The sequence below is a fragment of the Lissotriton vulgaris genome, chromosome 1_1 (assembly GCF_964263255.1).
Source record: "Lissotriton vulgaris chromosome 1_1, aLisVul1.2, whole genome shotgun sequence".
Lineage (NCBI taxonomy): Eukaryota > Metazoa > Chordata > Amphibia > Caudata > Salamandridae > Lissotriton > Lissotriton vulgaris.
The window spans coordinates 1,403,008,162-1,403,020,549 of record NC_141685.1 but is presented as its reverse complement, the minus strand read 5'-3'; the positions used below and the strand labels follow the sequence as shown (position 1 = coordinate 1,403,020,549).

The window sequence follows — 12,388 nt, the reverse complement described above, 5'->3', positions numbered from 1 at the left end:
GCAAGGATTAGAAATAGGGACATCATAGGGGTAATGGTCTTCAGAAAGATAGCAGTAACAGGGTGTTGCAGCTGTCACGATTTTTCTACATACTAAAGGATTATCAATGAGTTTGTGAGTTTTGCAATTGTTTAGTCTTATGACATGCCTCGTGTGTGGATATTAATGCAATTTATTGATCTCTGTTCCCCGTTCTAGATTTTCTCAATATTTTCCTTTGCTACTTGTGGCGGTTACAGTGGAAGCACATCAATTAATGTTACTTGCCAATCCAATACCAAAACACTTTCTGCATCCTTTGGGTACCCTTTTAGGTGAGTGAATATTTTTGTCTTGGTTTGCAATGTTTTTAGTGTTTAAAAATAAAAAGTTCTAAAGCAAGCTTTTATTCACTTTTTTTGTTCTTAATTCACTCAGATTCATAATGTTTGGTAAGTACTCCCTGGAAACTAGATTCATAACCTGGGATACATTGAAAAAATGAAAAGCACAATTAGTGAGAGGCAGGCAATTATGAAGGTTCCCATCCCCATGGCAGACTGTTTGCTTTTTACCAATAACAACAATCCCTTGTGTATTCTACAGGACTGAGCTGTGAAGCATCAGCAGTTGATTTCCCAGTCAGGCTTGTAAGGTGCTTTTTGAGCGGTTGATATTTTTTGAGCCCGGAGTATGACTTGCTCAAGATTTTTAGGTCTCGTCTGGCGACGCAGCGCGAAAGCGCTGTCGCCAGCGAGAGCTATTGTTGCTGACTTGCCTCGGAAGGGAGACCGGGGATGGGCACGCGCAGGTCAAAAGGAGGTCGTGAACACGCACGTACAGCCACGCGGTGTGCACATCTCCTGTCTCCCTTCCGTCGTCTCAATCCTCACGCAAAATCGCTTTCACTTTTTGTATGCGCACGCGCGCTCACTTTAACATAATGACCAGTTTACACGGTGTCCTCTGGCCCCCACAGGGCTTTTAAATAAACTAGCCCCATCATTGGAGCGGGCAGCAACGGCGTGTTCGCTCAGGAAATAAACATCACAACCACTGTACAAATGGAGAATCCTCCACTCGCCAGGTCTGCGGGGGGAACTCCTCCTCTGGTGCCATCCTCCTGAAGGGCGGCCAACTGCGGCGCGCTTCCGGAGCACTCCAGCTCCTCTGTAGTTCTGCCAGCACGACGCGGGGCTCTCTCCTCAGTCATGGGAGCCCCGTACTGCTATCTGCCACTCTTCACTTGGGCCCCCTCCTTGGACCCGGGACTTGAACTCCGGCACTTCCTCTCTGGCGCCAGGGCTCCCTCTTCCACTGGCTCTCTACTTCTTCGCCCGGTTCCCCTTCCTGGGACCGGGACTCCACGTGGAGCCTGCGAGGTTCCGGGCAGCTTCTCATGCGGGCGGGACTTCCTCTCCCTGCCACACCTGCAGTTTTGTTTTTTGTTGCTTTATTGCTCACGTCAACAGACGGACACTTCAGGGCAGCCCGACGCTTGTTAGGTCTCGGCTAGCTGCGCGGAAGTGCGTCTCCGCCGAGAACCTTTTGTCGGCGAGTGTGCTTCCCAGGAGACACTCCTGGCCGCGCGCAGGCGATTCTAAAGTGGCACGCGCACAAGTACGAGCGCTGCGCGAAGCTCCCACACAACACACACATGCGCATACATAGAAACACACACAGAAGCGCACACGCACGCACATACATACAGAACTCCCCCCCACTCATACACACACACACGCACACACACACACACACAAGTGCACCGCCCCCCCCCCACCTCCCTCCCCTTTAACTTACTGTGGCAATCTGGGGGACTCCGCTCTCCGCACGGGCAGGGAGAGTTGACGCTGCGGCTCTTGGTAGCTCCTTTCCCGGGACTCCCTCTTGGTCAAGGGAGCCCCGCAACACGTGTGCAACGTCCTGTTGTCGGCCCCGGGGCTCTCCACCGCTCGCAGGAGCCCCGGGCCGCTTGACGCATTTCCTCCGCCTGCCTCCTCTTCCGGTCCGGACGCGGCTCCACCCCTGTCACAGGCGACCTTGCCTGACTTCTGGGGCGGCCGCGGCGGAATTCCGGGGGAAGTAAGAGTTATTTTATATTTTTCTAGTGTGTTTTCTCGTGATGGTGGGGGCGTGATTGTTAGCAAGTTGTTGTATTTTCAAACTTTATTTCCCCTTGCACAGGATAGAACGGGCAACACGAATGTAGCACGCAGGCTGAGTTTATGGTTATTACAGGCTTGCTCCTTTGCACGAGCCTCTTAGGGTATGTGGACGCGCTGTGCAGAGTTGTGAATGCAGAGTTGTGAATGCAGAGTTGTGAATGCAGAGTTGTGAATGCAGAGTTGTGAATGCAGAGTTGTGAGTGCAGAGTTGTGAGTGCAGAGTTGTGAGTGCAGAGTTGTGAGTGCAGAGTTGTGAGTGCAGAGTTGTGAGTGCAGAGTTGTGAGTGCAGAGTTGTGAGTGCAGAGTTGTGAGTGCAGAGTTGTGAGTGCAGAGTTGTGAGTGTGCAGAGTTGTGAGTGTGCAGAGTTGTGAGTGCGCAGAGTTGTGAGTGCGCAGAGTTGTGAGTGCGCAGAGTTGTGAGTGCGCAGAGTTGTGAGTGCGCAGAGTTGTGAGTGCGCAGAGTTGTGAGTGTGCAGAGTTGTGAGTGTGCAGAGTTGTGAGTGTGCAGAGTTGTGAGTGGTGAGTGTGCAGAGTTGTGAGTGCAGAGTGCTGTGTATTGGCAATGCCATTTATTTATGATTTAAAGAAAAAAAAGAAATCTCATGAGCAATGCCAATAGCTCTACCTTTAATGATGCCGAGACCATTGCATTGCAAATGCTTGTTTTTAAAGCTGTACCATTTCCATAATTAACCATTATGCTAAAGTAGAAGTGCAGGCAAAAATGTCAAACCGATTTGAAGAACCCAAGAAAAAGCCATCCGACAAAATAAAAAAATAGAATTCCGATAAAAAATCCGAATACAGGCTTTAAAGATGCAGGATGTGGCGTCATGTGTACACGTGTGAAAAGCAAGGACCCCCTGATATGGATCAAACTCCTGGGTCAGGGTAAATAATGTGTGTAAAGTAACGCACCCAGGCAGACAAACTAATTACTGGCACACAAACTAATTACTGGCACAAATTAAATGGCAAAACAAACCACAAATAATAAGGGTATACAACTGTTTTAGCATATAAAGTACATTTTAATTTGGTACAAACAAAGAACATATGATAAAATCATTGAATCAGTGATAAGACTTTATAAAAACCATTCTGCATTATTTCATATGCATTCATTGATAAAAAAATGAGAATATTATATAAATCATGGATGGTTTCCTGTCAACGCGTTTCGACACGAGGACCGTGTCTTCATCAGGACTTTACCATCATGGTGCTATTCTATTTCATTCGGTATGATGTTGAAAAGATTTTGAATGTTCCTACTAAGGTTACCGGCTCTTTATTCAGAACATTCGAGGAATGTTTCAAGATTGCACGTGTATTCAGAAATTAGATAACGTTGATTCTGTTTGTGGTGTACCGACTTTCTTAAGCGTTCCCTCACGCACCGTATAAACCTTGTAATCTTGGTCGTGGTCGGACAATATATATTCTTCAAATCGCGAGTTGCCGTTAGTTAAATAGGGAAACGATATACGAAGAAGGCGCTTTCTTACGTCCAAATCTTCCGCAAGTAAAAACACAATTTATCGATGACAAGTAGACGGACGGCGTGCCGGATAAACAGCTTCTGGCGTCTCGGTCTGCAGCAAAAACCTCCTCCGAGAGGACACAGGTAGGATCTGCAGTTGCCATTTCACAAATCGAGTGAAGCACGCTGGTTAGGAGGCAAAATAAATACCGCTTTTTGGCAAAGCAGCCCCTTGGAAAGAAATATTAACCGTGACAAAATGAGCTCAGTTCCAGTGCTAATTAAATAATGTATAAATCCTGGTTTTCCGCAGAGCTCCCTCAACTACCCTACAAAGAGCAGTGAAGCAATGCATTCGTTGTACGATCCCGCCCGGCAGCTGGGGTTCCATTAGACAGCCACAAACACATACATGCAAGCACTAGGGAAGGCTGATGACCGTAGTCTAGAACACGCCTCGCTGTGAACGACCTGCCAGGAACAGGCAGCATTGGCAGTCTCACCAACAAGCATTTGGAATCAAATAGGTCTCGCACTTGTGAAAGTTGGACCTATTAACGATGTAAATGACAATGTCTGTCACTTATGTATTTATTCGTTTTTTTGCGGCATAGTTATTATATACAGAAAATAAGTGCACGTTGTACGGTGGCGATTTTATGTAGTGATATTGTACACTAAATATGCAAGGACTGTGTGTGCTATATTGTGGAAAAAAACATATTTATTTGCACTAAATGTTAACCATTCTGCACCACTCATATTTATTAGGCTACTAAAACACAAAGGCTAAAATGTTTTAGCTCATTTTTATGGGAAGAATCATAAACTTAGGGCACTGCTCGCTGCAGTAAGCATGGCATTGTTGCACAATTGTCAATAAAACGTATTTATTCGCCTTGCCTGTAAAAATGGGCATAGTTTATAGTCTGGAGAGGTTGCGGCTGAAGTCCCGCTGGGGCAGATAATCCTTGGACTGCTACTTGCTGCCGCCTTTATGAGCCTTTATGATGGGGACAAGCTACGGAGAGCTTCATCGAGAGGCTGAGTGACCTGCTTGGGCTTCTGTCAGATGCTGGAAACTCAAGTAGGCATCTGGAGCAGGAAGAGGAAACGCAAGCCAAAGTGTCAAGGGATGCTTATCATCCCAGCTCCTGTTGGAGGACACGTCCCCAGCTGTACTCAACAAGCATTTGCAATGCAATGGGTCTCGCATTTACGCGAGTTTGAGCTATTGGCATTTTAAATGACAATGCCTTTTTAAAGTTTTGGTTTTTAAAACCCATATAAAAATTATTGTCATTTACAATGGCAATAGCTTAAACTCTCGTAAATGCGAGACATATTGCATTGCAAATGCTTGTTATCATAAGGTTCCTCCTAAGCTATGTGTTGAGACACGAGTGACCTGTGCGTGGCTCAGTGCAGCATGCCTTGTTTCCTGCACCCCTGGTGTAACCAGTTTCTTTTCGCCTTTTTGAATTTTTTGCCGCTGTCCACCTGGGAATCCTGCATGTTCGCCTAAGGCTGCAGACCAGAGTCGGGCTCTAGTTTGGTAGGGCTGACCAAAGGCTGTCCTTCTGAAAGGGACTACTGCCCTCTCCCCAGGTTGAGAGGAACTAGCAGTGGTGGCAGCAGCAAATGTTAAAAGTTCTAGGAGAAGGCCTTTTTACCGGTTTTCCAGTATTTGGAGAGGAGCATAGCCTTTCCTGTTAAAGAGTCTGCCAGTTTTTCTTTCAACCAAGTCTATTACTTCATCCATGAGCGATGTGGCGGGTGCACATATATTTGCTCCATAGATATGTGGCAGTGTGTGTGCACTGTGTGACTGCATGGGTAAAGGTATCCCTTTTTGTTCTGCTGTGTTAGATGGTTCACACAATGGAGAATGGAGAGAGCATACCAGACAGATATGTTAATTGTAGAATCCGATACAACGTGTCTGAAGGCCATTTAAGTGTGCCAGGCTTCTGTAAAATAAAGGTAGACGCCCCTTTAAAGTGGAAATAGGAAAGGAAGTGGGGCCACACAGAGATACAGGGGAGGGTTCTCCACCGAACCTGTCCAGCCTCCACCTCCTTGCGTGGAGAGTGAGCGGCGGCAGTTGACGCCTTTCAAACTGCCTCCCGAAGTCTGTGATGTTATATTGGCAGCCAGGCATCCCTCCACTAAAACGGCATACGCCTGCAGGTGGAATAAGTTTGTTGCATGGTGCACAGCAAAGGCTGTAGATCCCCTTTCTGCCCCTCTTTCAGAGGTCCTTCTCTTTCTTCTCTCTTTGGCCCAGCAGGGCTCTGCTCTGGGCACTATCGTGGGCTATCTCTCGGCAATTTCAGGCTTATTACGGCTTCCAGATCAGCCTTCCCTTTTCAAGTCCCCTGTTGTAAATAGATTCTTGAAAGGCATTACGCACATGTTCCCTCCTGTTCTTTTCGTGATGCCTCAGTGGGACTTGAACCTGAGCCACTTCACAACAGTCCTCTTCGTCTTCTCACCCTAAAAACTACTTTCCTGGTTGCCATCACCTCTGCCAGAAGAGTGAGCGACCTCCAGGCTCTTTTTTTCTTAACCTCCTTTTCTCTTTGTCCATCCGGACAAAGTTGTTCCAAGGATTCGTCCATCCTTTCTGCCAAAGGAGGTCACTGCCTTTCACAGACCATCACTTTTCCCACCTTCTTTCCGCCTCCGCATCCCTCAAAAGAGGAAGAGAGACTCCACCGTCTGGACACAAAACGTGCGCTCTTTCTATCTGAACCACACACAACCGTACCGGGTGAATGACCAGATCTTTGTTGGCTACATGGGTGCCAAGAAAGGTCTGGCCGTGCACAAGCTGACCAGCTCTCAGTGGGTCGTTCTGTGCATCAAGGCTTGTTATTCTTTGGCTAAAAAGGAGCCTCCGGTGGGGTTATGCGCCCATTCTACCAGGACAACGGCAGCCACTACTGCTTTGGGATGGTGGGTTCCCTTGCATAACATCTGTCGGGCAGCTACGTGGGCTTCGCTGCACGCGTATACCAAGCATTACTGCCTTAGGAGAGTTAGTGAGATTCAAGTTTTCACTATACAAGAACCATTTTTACAATTACACCGTAATAAAGTGGTTCTCAGAACAAATCCTAAATTCCTTCCAAAAGTCATTACTCAGTTTCATTTAAACCAATCTGTAGAGTTACCAGTGTTTTTCTAAAACCCAGACTCTGTAGCAGAAAGAGCTCTACACACCCTAGATGTTAAGAGCTCTTCTCTATTATATAGATAGGACCAAATCCTTTTGCAAAACAAAGCAACTGTTTGTAGCTTTCTCTCCACCACATAAGGGCAACCCCATCTTTAAAGCTGGAATTGCAAGGTGAATTGTAAAATGTATACAAATATGCTATCAAAAAGCAAAACGTACATTAACAGTTCATCCTAGAGCACACTCCACACGCAAACTAGGAGCACCCATGGCTGTCTTAGAGAACATTCCCCTAGAAGGCATCTGCAAGGCAGCAACATGGTCTACAACACACCCCTTCACTAAACACTACTGTGTTGATGTGCAAGCCAAGCAGAAAGCTGCAGTAGGCCAAGCTGTCCTAAAAACTCTTTCAAACTACTGCAACGGATACAGGTGACCACCGTTAGGGGAGACACTGCTGTAGAATCTATATATGCATTTGTTCTTGGCATGTAGAGCTGCAGATTTCTACACGCCGTCCTGCCTCCCCGGACCTGTATCTGTTCCAGCTTCATCTTTATTAGATATACACATGGACATCCCTTCTTTATTTCTACTAACTCCATCATTTCCCATCATGGCGAAAAACAATCTAAGGATGGAGCAGATGCCCATGCGCACTATCGTCCAAGGGAGGAGTCACCTATCTCGTGACTACAAAAGACTTCTTCCAAGACGACAACATCATGCAATCATCCGAGCCCAACACCAGGTGGCGATCTGATGCAAAGTGTAGAAATCTGAAGCTCTACATGCCAAGAACAGATGCATAGTGGTAAGTAGCATTTTTCTTTTTCTCCCCCTTTCTTGGACATAGAAAAAAACTTTAATGCCTACGTGATATTGTCCACATCAGTTTTTGTAGGACTCAGTCATTGTGATTGGTATCCCATGAGTTTTCGATTCACCTCCTACCTACAGGTTCCTCTCTTATGCTGTAATCTCCTCCCCCCCCCCCCCCCTAATGTTGCATCATGTGTGATGTGACATATGGCCATGCTAATTTTTCAGTCTTATGCTGTCAATTAATGTTGATTATTGTGACTATTTGCTCAATGTGTGAAGCAATTAAGTTTTTGATACCAACTATTGTAATCTACTAATGAGTAAAGGCCACAATTTACTTAGGTCTGCAATTCCATTTTTTCAAATAATTCTAATGGATTACCAAACAAATCCCTTGAAGGCCCACTTTACCTTATTTTCAAAAGAGACCACCATTTCACCACACATAAGAACAAGCATTGGCATAGCCAATAGGTCTCGCCTCAGGGACCTTATGTGTTTAGCCAGAACTTTTGGCTATGTTGTAGAGCATTGTGGCTGCTGTGCATTATGTTGAAAAGTTCTAATAAAAAGTGTTAAGCATTTTTGTTACCTCTATACAAATGCAAGACATTATATACAACTGAACAACCTGATTAAAGAAAGATTTTAGCACAAAAAAAGTTCTAGTTTTTTTGTACTTGCACTGTTGCCAACTTCCTACTGCCTGTTCTCATGCTTGTTTGTTATATTTGTTTTTGTTATTGGGGAGCGGTACATAAATAACAGGGGAGTTGAGGTTGGAAAACAGTAATTTAATTAGAACATGAGCAGCGGACGGACACTAGGGGAGAATCAACAGAGCAGCTGTGGGTAAATCAGCAATCCTCGTTCATTTAGCCAATGGGAAGCTTCAACGGCTGCAAACCATGAAGATAGAGCTTTTTTAAACATACATAAAAGGGACTCTGGACTGCGAAGATCCTTCCGTTGGTTGTCAGTGGGCGACATATAACATTCAAACCCTGTGCTTTTGTTATGGGACGGTTTATGGTAAAAACCCAATTCACCACACACACTTTCCTGAAGAAAAAGTACCAGAAATGTAAGGTCTGATAGTCTAGTCCAGTTACTTCTTCCCATGGTGATTTGTGCCAGAGTGCCTGGTAGAGTTATCTGTGGAGGTACCAGGACTGTGGATGGGCTATTCCCAGTAACGCTTAGACCACAGGGTAGTCTGCATTCTTTTAGGAAAGTGCTGAAAACCTATTTGTTCACCGAGTTATGGTGCTCGGGGATCTTTTTCACTTCGATATTTAAGCGCCAAGAAGTCTTAGCTCAAACGTCAGTGCTTAATACATTTAAGTTCAATCAGTCACTTCTGTAAAGGGAGACCGGGTTAATGCTAAAATTCTGTTTCCACTCTTTTGGCAAAACTTTGCTTTGGTAGTGATATACAGTAAGAGAGAGAGTTTCGGATTACAAACATATCTCCTAGGGGTATTTTTCCCAATAGGATTTCAAGGGCATGACAAGAGGGGGGTCCTGAGGGCTGCTGGCTGCAGATGTTTGGGATTAGGGGGCTCCCTACAGGAAAGAGATGTTTATATAGGTTGTCCTTTTCCAAATTTAGAAATCCGACAGGATTCTCTGGTTCTGGTGGCCTCGTGCCTAGGGTATGCTTACACCTCACTATCCATCCTGCATCTCTATGACTGACTATTCTCCAACCCTACTGAAACATTAAAGTCGGACGGTGACTATGTATCACATGACTAGTCTACATTTTTTAAACCGGTTCTGCTGGCACAGGGGGCTAATGCATTAACTGCAGAGATCTGTGTTTAATGTTATGTACATGGTTTGAATCCTGGTCGAGCCACTCAGCCTTTCATTCTTCTGAGGCTGACAAAATGGCCATCATTATGCTGGATAACAATAAGCACCCATTATCTTTTTGTAGCGCCAAGAGACGCCATTGGGGGTGAATGTCCGTTAAACAGAATGCGTTTGTTTTGTTTATTATGACCCATGATTCTACACCAGCTTAGCTGGCTTGCGAACCACTGTGCTGCAACCCTCCCTGACTTTCAGAGGTATGGGTGTCATAGAAAGGTTAATTGTTAAATAGTTTGCTACTTCCCCAGCCCTTCCGGGTCTCTAATCCGTTTGGAATCTCCCAGTAGTCATAGAAAGCCATCAACCTTTGAACACTCACCATCCCATCCAAGTCTACCCTGTTTCTGTATGATTAACAGAATGTAAATGCTTGCAAATTCAAGGCTCGGCAACCCAGCCTTTTATCCTTCCAACGTCGATAAAACAAGCACCACTTCGTTGGGACTGATTAATGTCATCAGTTGTCCAGTGCTTAAAAGCTGTAAGCCAGTCATTTTTATATCACTACGGTTGTATTTATGTTATCGCATGTTACACCAGCCATTCCCATTCCATTACATGATAGTTCGAAGCCCCTCTTCCAGACTCCCCTCCCTTCCTCCCCACAAAGCCCACGAGTAGTGCGCGTATAAAGAATGAGTGTGCCCTTGGTAGGTAATATTAGTGCCAGAAGCCTCCATGCTTCTGTGTTGTCCAGAGCCTGGAAGGTGAAAGGTTAGTGCGAGACGGGGCTTTCCCAGCATGCACTTCACTGCATTCCTAGGCAACCGGCCCAGCGCAGCAGACTGCTGCGATTGGAAGAGAAAGATTGCATGTGACCAGTCACCACAACCAAGGTTCCCGCTACGAAATCGCCAAGATGTGCACTTGTTGCATTGCAAGCAATGCAACGCGTTCACGTTTTTGCCCCCAAAGCTGCGGCGATGACTACAGGTCTCTCTCCTATGCAGTGCATGTGCGTTGCGTAGGCGAGACCTAAAAACAAAATCGATAGTGATTGTCCTAATTTCATTGTTAAATAATTTGATTACTTTAATCAGTTCAGTGAACTTTGAGTAGTCCCCAAGTCCAGAGAGGAAATTGTATCTTCACTAGGTCACCTATCTTCACCTTTTGGATTTGTGCTGCCTGTCTCATGCCAGGTGCTACCTTCCGTCTATCACTTTACTTTTCATGCTCCCCCAAACCTCTGAATGAAGTCTCTTAAATGGCTTTCAATCATTCACTCATGTTTGAATTGAACATGTTTGGTTTCCTATCCCTAAATAACTCAAATGGATTTCTTCCTTGTATGAATGTATCTACTGATTGTTATTTTTGTTGACTTCTCTCAAGTTGTCCCCCTATTTCCTCACAAGCTGCATTTCTTATTTATTGCTTCTGTTGAAAATATTAGCCATCCAGTTGCTCTCAGGGAAGTGTATTGCACATTTTTATGTCCTTATATATCATAAATTGTACCACGTTATCAGACAAAATAATTTGGGGAAATTCCTCCTTGCTAAAGATATCATTGTGAAACGTAATGACACTCTAGTTTCAATATAATGGACCATGGTGCTTCCGGACATCGTGAATACATATTCTTTCAATGTTTGCAAGTACTGACCATCTTTCACCTGTGTAGTGGCTCTCCTATAATGAGTGTTATTTATTCCCATGCTTTGTTTGGCAAACTTTTCTGTGATGGTTTTCGATATTGTATCACTTAGGCAGCATTCTGTGCACTCCCCTGATAATCTTTCAACATGTTCATCTCGCCTAGGCCGCTATTAATCCTGACTTAGCCTTTCTCTTGTCTTGTACATACCCATGTGTCCTTCATGTGCAAGTTTGATTGATTTTTCTCTTTTGGTGAATGAAGGAACAAGTCTACCTCTGAATATTGAGTGTTCGCTCTCCAATGGATCCTTTCACCCACCAATGTTTCATGCTCTCTTCACTGTATAATTTCTGTTCCATCATATGATCTTGTTTATTCAACAAGCCTCTTGCAACAGGATATAATTTACTACTTTCCTTCTCCACGCCTCTACCTTTACCATTCCTTATGTCATAACACACTTTCACCTCTTCTTCTGTCTCTTCATCCTTTTTCTTCCACCTGATTTTCTGTATCTGCTAATCTGGGCAAAGTCAGCAATTCTGTTCCTTACACCTGGAATGTAATCAACCTACAGCCACCATCCATTTGCAAATATATCAAATCCATATATTCATAAACATTTTTTAAGTTCTAAGATTGGTTAAATCCAACATGTCTCCTCATAAGAATGATTTAGTCTTTTGTGAGTCAATATACTACTGCACTTATCTTCAGATCACATAATTTGTTTAATTTTGCTCCCTTTAAACTCCTAGAAATAAAGCATGGCTTACTCCTCTTTTCCATTAATTTCCCAATCACACCTTAGCCTTCACTGTTAGCATGTTACTATCAAGCATCTAGCCTTTGTGTCAAAGCTTTGTGAACTGAAGCTTGTTTTAATTTGCTTTTTGTATTCTCAAATTCTATATTCTATTAAATGTGGATCCAATTTGAACTCTACGCTTTTCTTTTGCAAATTTCCCACCTTTTGTGTACTGCTTGCAACATGATGATTAACTTTCTATGATATTCTGCCATGTCTAGAAAGGTTATTCTCTTTCAATTCAGGTGCAAGTTAGTTCATAACGGTTCTATTTAGCTCCTTTTGATTTCATCCTATAACTCTTCATTTTATGTTAAACTAGTTTAATGTTCTTTTTCTCCAGATTTAAACCATTCTATCTTTGTCAAAACATTTCTGTTGTGACTGCCAAGACATGCTTCATTCTGTTACCATATTCTTCTTTGTCGCATCCAAACTCCAGTGTGTCACCCTGATAAGTTTT

The 12,388-nt window shown here is 44.3% G+C and overlaps 1 protein-coding gene across 1 annotated transcript in view; it reads left to right on the top strand.

Moving 5' to 3' along the window:
* Window positions 1-12,388, top strand: part of SYPL1 (synaptophysin like 1) — a 276,287-nt gene that overhangs the window by 76,857 nt on the left and 187,042 nt on the right. The window contains exon 3 of the mRNA XM_086967099.1: window positions 199-314. Within this exon, the coding sequence (XP_086823225.1) occupies window positions 199-314 (116 nt within the window). The remainder of the gene's footprint in view (window positions 1-198; window positions 315-12,388) is intronic.